The sequence below is a fragment of the Parambassis ranga genome, chromosome 19 (assembly GCF_900634625.1).
Source record: "Parambassis ranga chromosome 19, fParRan2.1, whole genome shotgun sequence".
In the NCBI taxonomy this organism is placed as follows: domain Eukaryota; kingdom Metazoa; phylum Chordata; class Actinopteri; family Ambassidae; genus Parambassis; species Parambassis ranga.
Window position 1 is genome coordinate 16,708,666 of NC_041039.1, and position 20,847 is coordinate 16,729,512.

General features: G+C 45.8%; 1 protein-coding gene across 12 annotated transcripts in view; it reads right to left on the reverse strand.

Annotated features, from left to right (window-relative positions):
* LOC114451646 (unconventional myosin-IXa-like) overlaps positions 1 to 20,847 on the reverse strand; it is a 98,321-nt gene that overhangs the window by 27,054 nt on the left and 50,420 nt on the right. For 8 of the 12 annotated variants that reach the window (XM_028430422.1, XM_028430420.1, XM_028430427.1 and 5 more), the window contains exons 6-11: positions 19,773 to 19,826; positions 16,267 to 16,367; positions 15,839 to 15,965; positions 11,611 to 11,700; positions 7,511 to 7,627; positions 6,228 to 6,362 (exon numbers count right to left, since the gene is read on the reverse strand). In XM_028430422.1, coding sequence (XP_028286223.1) covers positions 6,228 to 6,362; positions 7,511 to 7,627; positions 11,611 to 11,700; positions 15,839 to 15,965; positions 16,267 to 16,367; positions 19,773 to 19,826 — 624 coding nt within the window. The remainder of the gene's footprint in view (positions 1 to 6,227; positions 6,363 to 7,510; positions 7,628 to 11,610; positions 11,701 to 15,838; positions 15,966 to 16,266; positions 16,368 to 19,772; positions 19,827 to 20,847) is intronic. The other 4 variants (XM_028430421.1, XM_028430417.1, XM_028430424.1 and 1 more) reach the window with 3 other exon arrangements.

Genomic DNA, 20,847 nt, shown 5'->3' on the forward strand with positions numbered 1-20,847 from the left:
TCTGCGTAAGCAGACAATACTAATGCACGCTCAAGCCTGCAGGACCCAGGTAAAGAAAAACCACTGAGCCGATCCCTCAACCTGCACAGCAGAGGTTCAATTGCCAGACTAAAGAGCTGGCCGGAGATGGGACAACCCTGCCTTATGCCCCGCTGTACAGAGATCGGCCTGCTCAGCCCAGCACCCATTTTTATCAAACACTGTGCATTGCAATAAAGTGTTTTTAACCACCTTACAAACCCTTCACCAAAGCCAAAAGACCTAAGCGTGGAAATCAAATACGAGTGATCCACCCTGTCAAACGCCTTCTCTTGGTCCAAAGAGACAACACCAACATTTACATTAAAACAATCACACACATCTATTACATCTCTAATTAGAAAAATATTGTCCATAATATACCGGTCAGGAACACAATAGCTCTGATCTGTGTGAATAATAATGCCTAGAGTTTCTTTTAGTCTATTAGAGAGTGCTCTAGACAGTATTTTGTAGTCTGAGCAAAGTAAGGCAACTGGTCTCCAGTTCTTTAAAAGTGCCAAGTCCCCCTTTTTTGGCAGCAGGGAGAGGATTGCCCTCTGACAGGACACCGGAAGAGATCCAGATTTAAAACACTCCAAGAAAACTCCGAGAAGATCATGACCAATGATATTCCAAAAAGTTTTAAAAAAGTCCATGGGCAGGCCGTCGATCCCTGGTGCTCGTCCAGACTCCATCTGATTGACGGCAGATGTCAGTTCCTCCAGGGTCAGATCTTTGTCCAGATCAGCCTTTTCCTCTATGCTGAGCTGGGGAAGATCTTTCAGGAGCTCTTCCCGACACTCCAGATCACAAAGTTCCGATCCAAACAGGCCTGCATAGAAGTCCATAGCATGCTTCCTCATCTCAACTGGGTCAGTGGTAGTACTTCCCCCCGGCAGCCTTAGGCATGTCATTAGCTTTCTCTCCGCCACCGATCTCTCAAGATTGAAGAAGAAAGAGCTCGGGGCATCCATGTCCTTTAGCTGGAGAAAACGTGATCGGATAAGGGCTCCCTTAACCCTCTCCTGCAGGAGTGAACTCAGCTCCGACCTTTTCTCCTTCAGCAAAGGGGCAGTGATTAGACCTGTGTTGAAAAAATCGATTCTCCGATTTTAAATCGATTCTCATTTTATTTCCTAAAGATCGATTCGTACGTCCAAAAATCGATTTTTTAAAATAAATTTTCCTCCGGTGAACTTTAACCCCATTAGTCGCGTCATTGAATTTACGTAGGCGCGCTTGCTGTGAAGACATAAAAACAATGAACATGGCGTCGGACACTAGCGACAACGTTAGCCAAGCCCTGGTTTTAAAAACGCCCGACAAGGTCAAAGCTACTATCTGGTCCCATTTCGGGTTCAGAAACGACAAAGAGAAAGATAAGCTTGACAAAAGCAAAGCGATATGCAAGGTATGCCAAATGGAAGTGAAGTATTGCGGGAATACGACCAACCTCAGGAACCACATGTTGCGACATCACCAAGATCTCATGTCAAAGCCGTCCACCGGGCCACAACAGATGAAACTTAAGCAAACACTACAACTACCAGCCAATTCTGCACGTTCTCTCAAAATAACTGAGGCGATTGCGGGCTTCATTTGCAAAGATATGCGCCCGTATTCTGTTGTTGAAAACGAGGGCTTCAGGCGGCTAATTAAGGTAACTGAACCGCTTTATGTTATGGTGTCTCGCAAACGTCTGTCTGAAGAAGTTATTCCAAACATGTACCAGTCAGTCAAAGAAGATGTAAAAAGTAAGCTCAAGTCAGCAGTGAGGGTGGGCATTACAAGTGATACCTGGACATCAGTGGCTACGGAATCATACATGAGTGTAACGGCACACTACATAGACGAGGAGTGGAACCTCATTTCATACGTACTTCAGACCACGGAGGTTGAAACTGACCATCGTTCTGCCAGTTTAGCAGAAATGATGACAGTGGCGATAGAGGAGTGGGGGCTGATGAGCAAAGACCCCGTCATGGTTACTGACAATGCAGCAAATATGGTCCATGCGGTTGAGATTATGGGGCTAACCCACGTTGGCTGCTTTGCACACATCATAAACCTTGCCTCGCAGGCCGGTTTCAAACTCCCTAATATTGCACGCCTGCTTGGGAGAGTGAGGCACATCGCCAAATTCTTTCATCGCAGTACGACAGCCACCCGCATTCTCAAAGAAAAGCAGAAGCTACTGCAGCTGAAAGCACACAAGCTCACAATTGATGTTGTGACCCGGTGGAACAGTGTGCTGGAAATGCTAGAACGCTTTCTGGAGCAGCAACCTGCAGTCTCTGCCGCTCTGCTCTCACCTGAAGTCCGCAGAAAGGAAAAGGATCTGTGCAGCCTCAAAGAGGAAGACATAACAGATGCAGAAGATGTGGTCAGAGCTCTGAAGCCAATGAAGACAGCCACTCAAGTCATGTCAGAAGAAAAGTCCCCAACTCTCTCAGTGATCGCACCCCTGCATGCCATGCTGCTGAAGGAGATGACCAGCCTCCCAGAAGACTCCAAAGTTGTTAAGGACATCAAGGATGAGATCAAGAAAAACCTGAGCACTCTCTCCGCCACCGATCTCTCAAGATTGAAGAAGAAAGAGCTCGGGGCATCCATGTCCTTTAGCTGGAGAAAACGTGATCGGATAAGGGCTCCCTTAACCCTCTCCTGCAGGAGTGAACTCAGCTCCGACCTTTTCTCCTTCAGCAAAGGGGCAGTGATTAGACCTGTGTTGAAAAAATCGATTCTCCGATTTTAAATCGATTCTCATTTTATTTCCTAAAGATCGATTCGTACGTCCAAAAATCGATTTTTTAAAATAAATTTTCCTCCGGTGAACTTTAACCCCATTAGTCGCGTCATTGAATTTACGTAGGCGCGCTTGCTGTGAAGACATAAAAACAATGAACATGGCGTCGGACACTAGCGACAACGTTAGCCAAGCCCTGGTTTTAAAAACGCCCGACACGGTCAAAGCTACTATCTGGTCCCATTTCGGGTTCAGAAACGACAAAGAGAAAGATAAGCTTCCCAGCTAAAAAGCTAATATAATATTTTCAATAATGCACCAGGTTAGTGTCCCAGTAGCAGTCAGCTGCTGCAGGTATAGACACCTCCGGCATACTCCGTTTGCTGCCCTGGATCTGTATTCTAACCCACAGCATGTTTGTGAAAGCAATTGTATCAACATTCTGGGAGGGGGATTGGTCTTTACAGTCATCATGAACTACCAATACTTCATTAATTTGCTGTTGAATGTCAGTATAACACTAGGATTAATATGTTGCATAAATACACAGTCAAGTGATTCAGGTAACAACTCAAAATGGTTTAATAATACTAACCAGAATCGAGATCGGATCGGATCGAATCGAATCGAATCGTGATAATCGATTATAAATCTTGAGAATCGGAATCGAATCGATTCTTGAAATTTGAATCGATACCCAGCCCTAGCAGTGATGTCATCTGCACTCCTATTTAGGCCTTTTTCTATGTTCTTAATATCTAACTCTAGATCATTAATTGCAGCTTTAATCCTGGCAGAAGAGTAGGAGGTGTACTGCTGACAAAAAGCACGTATTTGTGCTTTACCAACCTCCCACCACAACTTAAGGGAACAAAAATTAACCTTTTGAGTTCTCCAATGATCCCAAAAGCGTCCAAAATCCTGACAAAAATTTTTGTCCAGCAGTAATTTATTATTGAAATGCCAATAAGACTTGGGCCGTGCACCTAAAGAAATCACTATTCTCACCGCTACTAAATGATGATCAGTAAAACCAACTGGATGAATACTGGAGGAGAGCAACCTTGGGTTGAGAGACTTAGAAATGTAGATTCTGTCTAATCTAGCTGCACAAACTTGATTATTGCAGACCCTGACCCAGGTGTACTGCTGAGATTGTGGATGTTTGACTCTAAAAGAATCAAGCAGGTCTAGATGTAAAATGACGTTGCTCAGGGACTGAGATGACTGCGGGTGAGGTTCTTCACCAATTCTGTCAATAGTGAAATCTAAGGTGCAGTTAAAATCGCCACCAATAATAATATGCTCCTGTTGATGCATTATCAGCTCATTTTTTAACTGGGTGTAAAAAATAACTCTCCGCTCCACTATTTGGGGCATAGATGTTAACAAAGCAGTAGACTACGTCCTCAATGGCTACTCTAACAATGAGCAGACGGCCTTTCACTACTTCAGTGCAAGATAAAAAAGATGTAGCGACAGCTTCTCTAAAAAGTATAGCTACCCCTGCACTAAAATTTGTTCCATGACTTAGTCTAAAAAGACCTTTCCACCATAAACCCCACTCTGTCTCATCGTGTGTGACTGTGTGTGTCTCTTGTAAAAACAACACATCAATCCTGTTTTGATTGGAGACCTCAGAGATTAATGCCCTTTTCTGTCTGTCCCTCCCGCCATTTATGTTAAGAGAACCAATGTTAAGGCTCCTCATAGATAGGTCAAAGAAAGAACAGAGACAGATAAAAACAGTTAAAAAACAGAGGAGCGAAAATAACACCCAGTGCTGCATCATCATTTACATTTTTTTACTCTTCTGGCTTTGCCACCGATTTTCCTCAGAGTAGTGACGTGTTTCTTAAGCCGGAAACGCTTCTTTTCATCTAGTTGGTCGAAACCAACTTGTCTTTTGAGGATGTTAACTGTTCTGATGAATTTATCAGTGTCCCTGAAATAATCCTCCACTCTGACAGACTTTTTGAAAGTTTCATCCAGAAACAGATTTATCTCTTCTAATGAGTAAAGGTCTGTGCTCAAGCTGGAAGAGCCAGAGATGGATGTGTTATCTGACTCATAGTCTTCTTCCATCTCTTCTCTGGTACATGAAGCCTGGCTGGCAGACAGCAGGCCCTCTTCACTGAAGACTGCTTCCTGATCAGTGTGAGGCTTTGCAGGAACTTCCATGTTCCCAACCAGCTCTGCTGCAACGTTATTGTCTGCAGCCTGAGAGGAGCTCATGACACCACCTGCAGGCTGACTTTCACTCCTGCTCAACCCGGTACTGATGAGATCATTGGACCTCTCTGACTCTGTAACAATCACCACGTTATTTACATCAGTCACCGGAGCAAGAATTTTAGCAGAGGCGGCGGCTTCCGCCGCGCCGGGGACAGACCCGCCAGCCGCGGTGTCGGGCGGATCCGCCGCCCCGGCGCGAGCGGGGCCGCCCGCACCCGCTCCCTGCTGCTTATGAGGACATGCAAACCTCTTATGCCCCACATCACCACACTCAAAGCACTTCATCTGTCCTGAGCTCGCGTACACCATGTAGGAAGCGTCACCCTGCTTCACACGGAAAGACACCTCCAGAGTCTGTGTCGGCGAGTCCAGGAACATGAACACCTGTCTCCTCAGAGACTGGACATGCTTCAGTTTGGGGTCCTTACACCCCAGGCTCACCGTTTTAAACCCACTGGCAAATTTTCCAAAGCGGCGGAGCTCCTTCTCTAACAGCTCATTAGGTATGAACGGCGGAACGCCGGATACGGTGATCCGCGTTGAGGGAGCTGTGAGCGGGGACACCTGCACAAACAGGTCCCCGAGGAACACGCCGCTCTCAATTAATTGGTGGACCTGAGGTTCCGTTTTTAGGAACACGACAACCGCCTTGTTCATACGAGAGGCGAACAAGATGTTGTCGTGTCCTACCTGTTCACCTGCCGCCAACAGAACCTCCTCCACGGAGACCGAGCCGTCTGGAGGGACTATCCGCGCACCTTGCCGGATAGTTGGAGGCGGCGTCACAGACGCCATACCTCCCGAAAGCAACCAGACCCCACAGAAAAGTAAAGAAAACCGTCTTACCTGATGATGCAGAAAGTAACAGTAGAAACACCAGTTGAAAAACCGACCAGAAAACCAGTTTGAACTCCGCGCCACTCACACACCGCCACCACCACTCACGCTCACACTCACCGGAAACGGAAACGAGAGGAGAGGAGAGGAGAGGAGAGGAGAGGAGGAGAGGAGAGGAGAGGAGAGGAGAGGAGAGGAGAGAGGAGAGAGGAGAGGAGAGGAGAGGAGGAGAGGAGAGAGGAGAGAGGAGAGGAGGAGAGGAGAGGAGAGGAGAGGAGGAGAGGAGAGAGGAGAGGAGAGGAGAGGAGAGGAGAGGAGAGAGGAGAGGAGAGGAGAGGAGAGAGGAGAGGAGAGGAGAGGAGAGGAGAGGAGAGGAGAGGAACTGTACCTGTTCCAGTTTAAAGATGTGTTGGTTGAAGTAGTGCTGGAGCCTTTCATTGGCGAAGTTGATGCAGAACTGTTCGAAGCTGTTGTTCTCATAATCCTCAAAACCAAAGATGTCCAGAACTCCTATAGACAGAATCTGGTGGAAAGGACACACAACTGGTTTTATTGTTTCCATACTTCAGTCATCACACAGTATGACAAGTATGTAAACACCAGAATGAGTTAATTTCAATAATGTGTTTCTTTTTTCGAACCCATTCGTTACAGCACGACTGTCCCGGTTGCCCCCTGGGTGTCAGCAAGATTCATGTCCCCATATATCATTAATATGCACCATCTGAGGGAGGCTACGCTCAAAGAAGGCTTCTAATTAGGAAATGCACTGTGAACGCTGCTTCAAGCTGTGCTTTATGTGTCTCTGAAGGACTGTAATACAAACATACATGGACACAGGCTGCTATAGAAACTGGTATCTGAACAGAAGAACAATGACCTTGACGGAAAGTGCAACCTCGTTGACCTCACACACACACAGATGATGTCAGTGTGAGGGAGGGACACACACACACACACACACACAGTCGTGTTTATGTCACATTACAGATTCATTTGCTGAAACATGAATCAGTCTTCACAATATAGGTTCAGTGGGTATTCTATGCTTTGCACATTGACCATGCAAGCTGATTAATGTCCCCACAACATGAGAAATATAAGAACACACACACACTGTACTGGGATCAGAGGACCACAGGGGGTAAACTGAGCTGAGAGGAACTTGATGCCATCTGCCCAAATGTTCCTGGCACACACATCAACACACACACACACACACACACACACACACTAAGCGATCTGTTTTCTAATTCTTTAGATGTCCCCACTGGGTATGCCTCACCAGCTGCCAATCCAACACACACACACACACACACACACACACACACACACACACACTCAGGCTCTGGGAGTCAAAAAAACAGACGATCACAAAGGATTAAAAAGAGAAACAATGGACAAAGGGACACAAATGCAGAGTGAGCGCATGTTGATTTACACAGTAAATATTTCCCCATCAGAATAATGGACGTCGTTCTGAGGAGACATGACAACACTGTGGAACAGTCACACACTGACCACATATCAGTGTATATACACATCTGAATGAATGTGGCAAGAAACTATTCGCTGAAAAATGCTACACACAGCAGAGCGTTATTTTTTTACCTGTCTTTAAGTGTGTGTGTGTGTGTGTGTGTGTGTGTGTGTGTGTGTGTTCACCCTTACCTTTGAATTGTCCTCCAGGTCCTTGTTGTTTAGCAGGGCATGGTTGGTCCTGAACACAATCCAGTCAAACAGCGCGCTGTACAGTGATTTGGCCATGGAGTCTCTCACTGTGCCGGCCTAAACACACACACACACACACACACACACACACACACACACACACACACACACACACACACAGGTTTATTCTCATTTCATGGTGTGCAGCTTTTTGTATCTGCATTGTACAACTACTTCTGCTGGATGGCTGCTGTCAGGGTTAGTTCTGCACAGAAACCTTCACTGTGTCACTCCTTTGGAAGAGGATCAGCCTCATCATCCTATGACGAGGAAGATAAACGGCCTGGAAACCACCAAGGTCCGAAAAAAATCCAGAACAAAGTCCACAGTCAAGATCAAGAAAATAATGAATGTGTGCTAAGCTAACAAGCTGCTACGTGCACCTTCATATTTACTGTAAATCATAATGACTCATCGTGTCTATTTACACAATTAACACAATTAACTTAGCATCAGTGCTAACAGCCTGTCTGAGACAGAAACACCTGAAGTTCATCCGAGGCTGCTGCTGGTTTGTTACAGGAGGTGTGAAGGTTAAACACACAGCCTGTGTCTGTGCACAGTGCTGTAACACTCCAGGTGTTTTCAGTCAGGAGCCAGAGCTTTAAGCAGCTCCAGAGCTCCAGATCACTATTTGGACAACTTTCTTATGGATCACTTCTTGATCCATAAGAAAGAAACAAAAACCCAGACCCATTATTACATCTCAACAAGCCAAACAGCAACTATCCTCTCTCTCTCTCTCTCTCTTGCTCTCTGTAGACGTGATGGAAAGCATGCTAAGCTAACATAAGCAGAGCTGCCTTGGACTGCAGTTTTTTTGGCAGCTCTAAGTGTTATGATTGCATGGGGAGTGGAACAAGACAAAAGAAATGTGCTTCACCTCGGTCAAACATCAGGAAGCCCAAATAGTTTTTATTTACAGCAGAGACCCCAAATTAAAGACTGTGTTCAGTGTAATCCAATCAGAAAAGGAAATGAGAAGAGACTGTAAAACCATCAGTGTCGACTAGTGATGAAAAGTCAGAGGTTAGAACTGCATCACTTTTCAACAAATGCCCTGCTTCTGTCTTGCTATCATCACCTACTACTGCAGCCTGCCAACATCTGCATGTAGAAGGAGCACAGACTGTAAATAATTACAGTTAGCTGACATCAGCCCTAGGTTCTCTGAAGACCAGTTCTTGAAGCCCTTTGGAAGGCTCTGGCAGCTGTCATTTTGGCAGCGCCTGAGTCTCTGTCAGCAGCACACACCTCAGTGCTGTTAATAAACTGCAGTTCCTTGAGTCTCCACTTGAGGGCGGCTTGAAAAGACAAACCCCATAGAACTCCACATTTTCCCTGATGGCTTTTTAACTGCACTCACTCCCTAGCTTGGAGTCAGGTCTTTAAAACCAATCAGCAGCTTCTTAATTTGGGATGACCCCCGCCCCCTTTAAGAACTCTGAAATCTGCTGTGGTGAAGCAAAACTGCATTTTTAAAAGCTGCCTCTTCACTCCTGCATTATTGATTTGCTGGTGATATTTTTAGCTGCCAGGCCTGTGACGCTGCTCACGAAGTTACGTAAGGTTGTTATGAATAATACAAGTCTTTCGATGTTTAAAGCGCATCAGCAGGAACCGGGGATTGGCAGATCCGATGTGAACATTTGACATGCTCACTGAGCATGTATTGTCCCTGCCATGTAATTTAATTATTCACCACAATGGAACCAGTTAGGAACTCGAAGGGCACATGGCTGCAAGAAAAACTGTTTAACTAGAGGCCCACCCAAGAAGCTGACAAAATAATTAGCAGGATTTTATCAGAGACCTTTGTAAACTTTGACAGTTCTGGTAGTTAAACCGGGTCTTAGCTGGTGTTTGTGATTATAAGGGTCTGGGAGGGGAAGTTGCTGCTCTATCTGTTTCCAGCTCTCTCTCTCTCTCTCTCTCTCTCTCTCTCTCTCTCTCTCCTTGTCTTGAAAACCACAGGAGGTGTGAACCACCAGCATGAGTCCGTCCTGCACGTGGCCCGCCAGCTTCCCCACTGCTGGATGTTCTGTGTGTGTTTCACCGCAATTTGCCGACCTCTTTTTCATCTCAGTTTTACACACTTGTTGTTTATGTCATTACCCACACGTGAGTCCTGATATGTTTTCCCTGAGCACTGTGGCTGTGTCTTCTCACCATGGGCCTTTGACCACTTTGAAACTACAAAAAAAGGCTTCCTTAACCTCCCACACACACACTCTTCCTTTTCCTTGTATCAAACAGGAAGAAGGAAGTTGTGGAGTCAGATTATCTAGATCGCCATCACAAACGTCAAAGTTACACGGCTTGCTTATCTGGACATGGCTCACACTGATGTACACACACATGATCTCACACTGATGTACACACACATGATCTCACACTGATGTACACACACATGATCTCACATTCGATGCTCTCTCATCTCTCCGTCACGCCTGTCTGTGTCTAAACAACATACAATCTGATCAGCTGAGGGGTTAATTTGCCATGGTTTGACCATAAATATTTATATAACTTCAGATGTGTTTATCCTCCCACAGATTAATCTCTCTGCATTTGCCCTATAAATACACAGGAAACCTGCCTCTCAGCTGGTGTCAGCAGGAGCAGGCTCCAGCCTCCTGCAGCACTCCGGAGGGACTACACTTCATGAAATGGCCAAATATCATTAGCAGGTAAAAGTAAAAAAAATCACAGAAGTCTTGGACAAACAGAAGTGCCACATGACACAGAACTGAAGCGGAGTCATCCAGTCCTTTAGAGAACTGCCAGCCTGTGCTCTGCAGCTCACTGAGGTTCACGCAGGGCAGACGAGGCGGGCTTCATCCAAATCTCCCATCCTGGCTGTGGCTGCATGGGACAGCTGCCTCACACACTTTCTCAACCTTTCTTATCCAAGTAGGAAGAAATCATTTCTGAGAAGAAGCAGCAACATTTGCCAGGTTCTTTTCTTTCCACATTTCCTTTGTATAAAAACAGGCGTATCATGGATTCCACAGGTGGCCTAAGCTCGCTCCCACGGCCCCCGGTCAGACCAGGGCAAGGCTTGGCTTTCGCTATTCGTGTGCTGTGTGTGTGTGTGTGCTCTTGTGTATTATATTAAAGAACACGTTGATTGTCCTTGTCTGTCCCTTTACATTTTGTTGAGATAAGACCACCTCAGAAAAGGACAGGAGGGAACTTTAAAGGAGTGACACCAGAGGCTGGAGGACAGGGGTCATCCTAGGTGCAGCCCTCATCCAGGATTAGGTTTTGCTGCTTGTGTAAAAAAGTGATTTTATGCGCCTGAAACATGTGTGACTGAAGGAGGAAGAGACACAGACGAGCAGACTGAACCAGGATCTGGTTTCTGGCCTCCGTACTGTATATTCCAGTGGAGGTTGCACATTCCTAAGTCAAGACCACATGACTGGAGTGATGGGGGTGTGAGAGAGCGGGAGCAACCATTGTTGGGCAAAACTAAGTCTGTAGATGAGATGGGGAGGTGGAGCCGGGCGGCGTAACAGCCTATCTATGTGTAGCATTTCCTTCCTTAGACAAAAGACCCCGCAGCCACAAACACAGAGCTGGACCAGTTCCACTTCCACACAGAGCTGTGTGCAAGGCTTCAGGGAACGACAGACAAACATAAAAACAAGTAGAACTGTTCAGTAGCTCTTTGATGCAGATCTGAGCAGCATATTTAGGTCAACTGAGGAATCCAAGAGGTAAATCTGGCAGACTTGTGGTGGACACCGCTGTTGCTTGGCTGGACAGGAAACAGGAAGTTACAGAGGAAGAGCCCCCTATCAAAAGAGACTTAAGACAAAAAAGGCGGGGGCCGGGGGAATGCCACAGACATGCACACACAAACAGAATCCTCCACAGCTGACGCGCCTCAGAACAAAACCTTCGGCTCCACTGAGCTTTCATACCGCGCCCCTGCATCATTACCAAAGAGAAGAATGCCACTGGCTTGTGTCAACTATGGGACTTTTATATAGGATCAGGCTGTTTTCATGCAGTGTTGTTATATAGAAGGTCACCTCTGCAAGTTTGTAGGGCACGATGAGCCTCTCGCCGACCGTCACCGTCTTCCTGGTTGTCAGCGCTTCAAGCAGCATCTCCTCCTTCACCTGGGAAACACAGAAACAACAACAGGTGTAAGCACATCACAGAATGGTGTGAGTGGTGGTCTCACAAATCTCAGAAGAATCCACTCACTCTCAAGTTTATTTGATGAACGTGAATTAGGACAAAAGATTGTTTTGTTGTTTTTAATCATCTGACTGAAGCCTGACTCTTAACCTGGTAAACACACACGGCCATCTTTTTCTTCTCTGCCCTGTCTCCTCTCCTCCTCCTCCTCTGCCCGGCCGACTATTAGCAGGGAGGTTCCCTCATATGAGCCTGGTCCTGCTTAAGGTTTCTTCCCATCACTGTTGCTCTTAAAGGGGGTCGAGGCTCTGGGTCTCTGTAAAGCACCTTGAGACAATTCCGACTGTAAAAAGCGCTACATAAATAAAAACTGACTTGAGCAAGATAAGGCTGTAAACCCTGTTTTCTGTGCACAGTACGATACCATGTGGCCTGCACAGACTCTAAACTTGGCCCTTGACAGACCTTTGATGACAGGGCCACACTGGGAGAAGCAGATGTCACCGCACACATCTCCTCCATCCTCAGGGATTATGGGAGTGGGCCGAACAGCTGCTGCTGCTGCTGAGACCACGTGTGTGTGTGTGTGTGTGTGTGTGTGTGTGTGTGTGTGTGTGTGTGTGTGTGTGTGTGTGTGTTTGAACATGTCTTTGTGTCACTGCCTGATGTCTTAATGTACTAAAGCAGAAGTGTTAATGTTAAAGTTAATACCATTATGTTATATATTTGTCAGCTGCATCCTTTGTAAAGGTTTTGACATAAACAGCAGACAAGGGGAGGGTTGTGCATATGTGTGTGTGTGTGTGTGTGTGTGTGTGTGTGCAGGGAGTAGGTCGGTGGGGGGTGGCATAATCAGACTTCATTTCACACACTGCCTGGTAATCCCTTCATGAAGAGCAAAGCCTATTCTGCAGCCTGGTGATTGGTCTTTAGCTGCTCCATTTCCATGTGTTGGTTGCTGGGTAACAGGCCTGCTGCTCGGCAATGATTGCAGCTCTAATACTACAATACACACAAGTTTGTAGGCACCTGTTTGTGGGGAGTGATTCTGCTCTGACTGCAGTTTAACAAGGCCTGACGGAGGACGCTCTCATTGTAAAAACAAACACCACAACACATGAAAGCAGCACCTCAGACAAGCATGGTCATATTCTGGATCTAATGCTGTGGCTGCCATCTTCACCCAGTGCACACAATACTTTGAAGACAATGTTTCTGTGTCATATGTAAAAACCACAACCTGCATCCAGTATGTTGACTGAAGGGTTGTTTTCAGTATCCTAAAAGAAACATCGAGAGTAAATTAGCAAGGGAAGGCCAAGGAAAGGAACCTTCTCTTAACCCACTTACATCCACTAACATCTGGATTTCTCTTCTATTTCCAGAGCAAATGACTTATTTATTGGCTTATGCTACTGTTGGCAGTGATGTGAAGATGACACTTGGATGACACTTGGTGCTATTTTTACTTTTCTGAGCAGGCAAATTCACAGACTCTTTGTCATCTCAGCCACAAATTCCATCCATAATCATTCACTTAACATTAGAACCATGTTCATGTTTTTCAGTGGCAACAGGAAAGGCCCAAATTTAATAATGAATCACATTATCCTGAACTAGATTCAGGCTCGTCATTGTTGCCGACAAATTCATGATTGAGTGTGCTTCATTCTCACTCTGCTCTGAACTGATTTCCAGTTTTCACACGGAGACGTTTCGGGCCAGGTTAAATCACTCAGCTCCAGCCCTCAGAGGATCCAGTCTGTCAGTCGTCCATCAGCTCGTACCAGCTCTACTTCCTCTTCCAGTTTCACCTCAACAGGAAACAGGAAGTCCCAGCCGGTTTCATTCCCATTCATGCATCACTCCACACCCATTTCACCTCGAGAGGTGCGCTGCACAGCGGCAGTGAGGGCAGGGTGAGCTGTTCTGAACTGCTGAACCACTTTACATAAGAAAACATTTCACATTCAGGCAAACTAAGGCCGGGCTCACAGAGCTCCATCTAAACACACACAGTGCCTCAAAATAACATTCATCAATAAAACATGGCTTCTCAGCAGCTTTGATGGGCTCCTCCCTGGTCTATACATGCAGCCCAAACCAGGCAGGAACCATAAGCTGTCAAATTATTTTAGTATTTTGCAGCTGAAATACCACCAATATAATCACATAATCTTTCTGACTAACACCATGCACGTCATATTTTTTCAATTATCTGCCCATCGCCACTCCTCCCATAACAACTAATACAGTTTGACCCCTCCTCCAGCCCTTCGACTCACTGTCACAGCAGGAATGTTGCCAAATTGAAGACTTCAAAAACACAGATTCCCTGCGCCTCTTTCTTTGATGTCATTAAACTGTGGTTTTGTTTTCCGCCTCTGCTTTCAGAATGTTTTATGTGTCCCAAGGGAAAAATAGCCTTTTGCCATCCAAATAAACTTGAACTTAAAACACTGACCCCTGAGCATGTGGCCCACATGTGGCTCCACTCACGTCACCACCACTCTGGATCTCTGGGGAGTCGGTCTGGGATGTAAAGGGGAGCCCTGGCATGCTCTCCACAGTCATAACATCCCTCCGGTGATGTTGACAGGAGGCCCCCCGGCGAAGTTTGGACATTGTTTGCTCAGTGACTCAACAAGCACATCCAGCTAATTGCTGCAGTCTGTAACAGGGGACTGGGAGGTGACACTGTCCCCCAGTCCCAAGTAAATCAGAGCAGTGTGTGGATGTTTATCTCACCTTGCACTCTGTGGAGTGTGAGTGTGTGGTCTGCAGTGTCAGGACCAAAGACGTGCAGCAAAACATCATAAACCTGTGCCTCAGACTTTAGGCTAATGATTTGTGTGATTTAAGCTGATTAGGATCCAGCTCTGTATCATTAGACAAGTGATTTTATGAGTAAATGAACAATGTCTCCCCCCCCCACTATCCATCCATTCATCCATTCATTCAATCAATCCTCCACCTGGTGACATAAATCTTTCCGTGGACCTGCTGCTCAAACTACAAATCATGATGTTGCATGTTTACGGCAGACCTCATGGCTTGATGCTGGACATTCAGGTCTATTTACTCAGGCAGAACACACAGGAGCCATAGGCAGAAAGGAAGAGGCTTCCAGAAGCACTGCCAGCCGGCACGGAGAACCACGCACAGCTGCCTGATACCGAGATGACGAAGTGCTGAAGCTATAAACAACATGAGAGTGAAGATACTCTAACCTATTAACAGCCTGACTCAGTTTTACTTCTACAATCTATAATCCAGCTGCTGAACCCAGAGCTGCATGAACTTCCCTTGAACTCTTTTTTTTTTAGAGTCAAAATTTTGCACAAAAACACTTAAGAACCCTTTACAAACCAATGTCAAAACTTGTAGCAGCGTGTGACATATTTAAATATGACTTAAACATGCAGGTGATATCAGGACAGTGACGGGGGCTGGATGATCCTAGTGGGAAATCACACCTCCGTAATACCACGCCAGCACAAGAGGCCTGAAAATAGCCTGTACACAAACAGTACTTTGTGAAAGTCCTGGATGGTTGGACGGCTCTTTGGGGCCTGAAGCACCTCTTAACTTCCGCTGTCACCACAAGCTGTGCTTGTATGCAGAGAGTCCTCAGCTCTAAAAGGCTTTTTGTAAAAAACCCACATGTGGGAGATGAACTCTGGGATTCACAGTTTCTCACAGCGTTAAAAAAAAAAGAAAAAGAAAATACAGAAAGACGAGAGGAATGCATGCACTCTAATGGATGCTACTTGTTTTTAAAGTCCACAGAGTTTTAAGCATCTCCAGTGGGCATGTGATGGAATAACTTGGGGAGACAAATTGGCAAAGAAAGAATTTAGGGAGAATAAACAAGCCCTGTGGTAGAACCCTGCTCCCATTCTTCATTTTTATTATCCTTCAAAGTACAGCAGAGTATTGCATTTCAGCATAAAGTCAGCAAATAGCGCTGTGGAATTTCAGATGCTAAGATGTATTACACACACACACACACACGCACACACACACACGCACACACACACACACACACGCGGTTCTGTAATATTTGTATTGAACTCCTGCTGTTGATCGGGTGCTGGTGGAACAGACAGTGCTCACCTCCAGCAGCTCTGAGACGATGGGCAGGACCTCTGGGTTACAGATGTCGATGGAATCGTCCCTGTAGGTCTTCTTCTTGTAACGGATGTTTCCCAGGTGCAGGATCGCTGACAGCAGGGAGAAAATCCTGATGAGGAACAAAGAGATGTATTGTTACTACAGTACAATTCACGTTAGGCTACGCTTGTGTGCTACAGGGGTCTTAAAACTGAAAATAAAAAGTGTTATTAGTGGTGGATGCTCTTCCAAGAAGTCTGCTTTACAAAGCGTCCTGATTCCTGTTTACTCACAGAATTTGAGAGCAACGACCAAGTAACCAGACAAACATCTGTCTTGCAAAGAAGCTGCTTGCATGGTGAAAAATCATCACGTCACTCTGCTCAGTGACTGGTTCTGAGCAGCTGTACACATGGTGTGGATAATCTTACTGTTTGCGTGTGGTGGGTAGGAAGCCGACCATCTCCATAGCCAGCTGCAGCCGCTCAAAGTCATGTTTCAGGTCCTCTCCTTCTACCGTGAAGCAGTCCTGCTGGTGTCGGGTGGAAACACAAAAAGACAGAGGAGGGGAGGACGACAGAAAAGTGAGACATCAGCATCACAGAGGACTTCATAACAAAGACAATTATTTGAGAAAGCGGGGTTTCCAGCAATATTTCATATACAAGATAGGCCTCAAACACAAACTCCCTTTTACCAGGAAGAAACTTTGGGCCGGACCTGTCTGCATGACAACATGCAGCCAGGGCTGGACAGGCGCTCGGTCCCTGCACAAGAAGCCATTAAATGAAATAAAAATACTGCCTTTGTTTCAGTCAAGGATGCAAACAGCCTCTGTTCATTCATTCATTCCATTGTGTGAGACACTGACACTGTTTACTAATGAACTGAGACAGTAAATGAGTGCTTTAGTGAAGCACTGAGTGGTTGTGTACATATACATGGTATGTGTATGTGTGTGTCTCCTGACCCCTCCGGTCAGTCAGCGTGTCTCTGCTCCAGCAGCGAGGCTCTCTCAGGCTGTAATTAGCACATACCACAGCGACCGGCCAGCGAGAGAAGACACAGGAACCCATAATCCACACTCTGGATCTGCCTCTTCTGCCCATTACCGTTCAACACTGGTCTGCCTTCCATTGTTGTTCTTTGGCTTACAACTTGTCAGGAACTGCAGGGCCAACAGTCGGTGTATTTCTCCAATTGCAACAAAAGGGGTTTTGAGGCTTCTCGAGCTACGGTAGCACCCGGGAAAGGACGGTTTTTTAAATTGCCGGGTAGGATCGAGCTCAGCGCCAAACAGCACAAAGTGATGTACTGAAGGAAGTCCAGAAAATAAAGAGATCAATTTTGGCAGTTGCAAGGGAATACTTTGGTTGAAACTCAACACCTCAGCTAAAAAAATCAATTCTTGACTGCAGTAAAGAGATGATTAAGAAACAATCTGTCCTTCGCACTTATTTTAAACAAAGATTCTTTCCTCACTTGAAATTTTAAGCCAGTTGCAACACTTCGGGTGCAGGCTCACACTAAATTACATCAAGCCAGAGGCCCAGCTGACTGTGCCCATTGAGCTTCTAACAGATCACTCCTGTTAAACACACTTTATATACATGTGCATCCAGCTTTCCAGGCTTTTCTAGTACTTACCATGACTTAGTTATGATTTATATTGTGGAAGCACCCAGAAGATTTTGTGCCAAACAACAGCATGCCACCTCGTCACTCCACATTCCACACGACCACTAAACCACAGACACCCAAACAGGCACAGAATGCAAACCCACAGCCACCGAGGGCCACAACCAAACACCGACGGCGTACATCAAGCGCACAGACGTCCAGAAAATGTTTGGTCTTTGGGATCTTTAGTCAAATGCTGTTTATTTTCTGTTTTTAGTTCCAGGCTCTGTGCAACGCTCAAAGTGCTGAGCGTCTCTATTTACTGCAGCCACACTGACCAGTGGTGGAGGTCAAAGGTTAAACAGGCCCTGAGGGTTGGTCAGATGCTCAGACAGCTGTCAAAGACAGACAAGCCCTCTGTGTTTGTGAAGACAGTGACATCATCCTTGGACAGTAGGGGTCACAGACTGATGAGGTCACAGTCTGACCCTAGTCAAACAGAAAAAAGGGGATGGCTGCGTTAGGCAGAAAGAGAAGAGACAGAACTGTGAGAGAAGCTGCAAGAAGCTCTAAAGGGTTAAAGGAGTATTCTGACAGAATTATAAATGAGATGTGAGGAATGCCAACTATATCGCTCATTAAGGCACGCTGATCTGTATAATGCCAAGGTTTAGAAAAAAATAAACAAATAGAAGTGTGGTTAGCCTAGCTTAGCACAAACACTACAGTTAAAGTTTACTGTCTTGAACAGTTGTTTTAATTTAATCCTCACTTTAATGATCAACAATTTACCAGAAGTCCTAGAATAGTGAAACGCTCCACTTGATGAAGTGGGTTAAGGCGATGGATGGATCGTAGAACTTTCACATCAATCTCCTCATCTCATTCTTGAAAAGTGAAAAACAGTGTAAGGCAGAGAGCCAAAGTCAGACCACGAGTCGTGTTTACACTGACCAGCTCTCATGTCAAGTGTTTGCTCGCAGGCACAGTTTAAAGTAACGTAATCTCCATTAGGAGATTCTGAATCCTTTAAACACACACAACAAATCCCACTGACCAAACATTCCTCACTCCACTCAGGTGGAGGCTGGTGAGACAGTGGCAGACCAGTGAAATAACACACACACAGAAGATGGAGCACACACCTAGGAGGAAGTTTCAGGAGGCGGGGACATTGTGTGGATGGGATAGTGTGAAGAAGTCAATGTTTTAGTGAGTTCCTATGACAGCTGCTCTGTTGACGCTTCTCTCACTATTGGTAGCATCTCAAGAATCTGTATGTGTTTCTGTGTCTTTTCATCTGAGGTAGTTCTCAAATTGTGATTGTTATCATTTCTCTTAAAGGTCGGGTAGGAGGTCTCACTCTGATGCACTTTGTGTTAAATTAGTGTAACTTCTCTTTACAATCCGACAGCAACCGATTAGTTCGGCAGTTTCTCATTAAAACGAAGAATATGAATCATCTGAAGCTATAAAACATAAAAACATCAGCCAATCCTCCGGGTGGACCCTGTAGGAGTATTGGCTGGTTGTCACTCTCTTCCTGCTCTGTGCACCAGAGAGGTACATGCATGATGGCCGAAGTCACAGACCGCAGCTCGTCTTCAGGTGATGGCATCCATGTGATTGGAGGCGTGGCTTCGGGTTGAGCTCCGAGAGAAAGGGGCGTGTGTTTACCTTAAATCTGGCTGACTCTCACTGAGTTTCAGAATCTCCTCCCCTACCTTTAAGAGAAATCCCACACAAGCCAAAACACAGATCCACACACACCCTCCGTCCTGTGCTCTCAGGAACACTGCCTGCTTGATGTGTTGAACTGCACTGCTGTGCTGTTAAACTAGAACTCACAGATGTGCTGTAAGTGTCGGTGTGAAGGTGACATCCTGAACCTTCCCTTCAAAGATGGCAGGTTCCATGTTTAACATCATCCACTTCCCATCAGCAAAGCATCAAAAAGCCAAATATTAGTTTGAAGGGATTCCTTATCGTTTGAGGAAGAAAGAAAAGAGGTAAAGACACACAAAGACTGAACCTATGAAGAGATGTTTCTCTTTCTGAATTTAAAGCCACTGAGACAAATTTACCCACAATTCTATGATAACACTAAGGAATCCCTTGAAACATATCGGAGGCAGTTCTCCAGGGAACACGAGGTCAGCCCAGGTCGCCTCCATCTTTATTCCGTGTCACTGAAAGCAGGCGGGTGTAGACAGCCAAGAGACAACAAGACCAAGACGGGCACCAAAAACCCAGCGTGGCAGGACACACCCATGAACACAGACGTACACAAACAGCTCGTCACCCACATGATACTGACCAGCTCACTCTCATAGTAATTGTCCCAGTGGAGTTTGTGTGATTTCTTTGTCATCTGGAAGCAAGGCAGAGCGGGTTAGGAAGGCTTGAATCACACACAGACACACAAGAGTCACTGAGAGGAATGACACATGCTGTTCAATATGTGAGGACAACTGACACACAGACACACACAGACACACACAGACACACAAGAGTCACCGAGAGGAATGACACATGCTGTTCAATATGTGAGGACAACTGACACACAGACACACACAGACACACACAAGAGTCACTGACAGAAATGACACATGCTGTTCAATATGTGAGGACGACTGAAGTGTTCCCGCACAGACACACACAGACACACTCACAGACACACACACACACACAGACACACACACAGACACACAGACAGAGACACACACACACAGACAGACACACACACACAGACACACACACAAACACACACACACACAGACACACACAGACACACACACACAGACACACAGACACACATACACAGACACACAGACACACACACACAGACACACACACACACAGACACACACATACACAGACACACACACACAGACACACACACACACACACACACACAGACACACACACACAGACACACACATACACAGACACAAACACACACAGACACACACACACACACACACAGACACACACACACAGCCAACGTCACAATAATTAAATCAAAAATTGAAGGACCGGTCTGTTCTTCAGACGTAACCACGGAAACAGACCATTACACACCAGTAGAAACTGAGGCTGTGTGCGATAATGAGCAGCTGATGTAATGTATCACACAGTGAAAGATAAATATGATGCAAAGTTAAAAAATAAAGTTGAAAAATATTTGAGTTACAGAGACAGAAAAAACGTCCATCTCTGAGCTAAATGTGGATAATCTATCATTTGGCTCCTTTGTGACACTGCTCTGTGTGTGTGTGTGTGTGTGTGCTCTCAGATAAACACGTGCGCTCTGACACACAGCTGCTGGCGCCCTGTGCACGAGAGCAACTCCATCGCCAGATTAACGCCTGAGTTTTTCAGTAGTTACCATG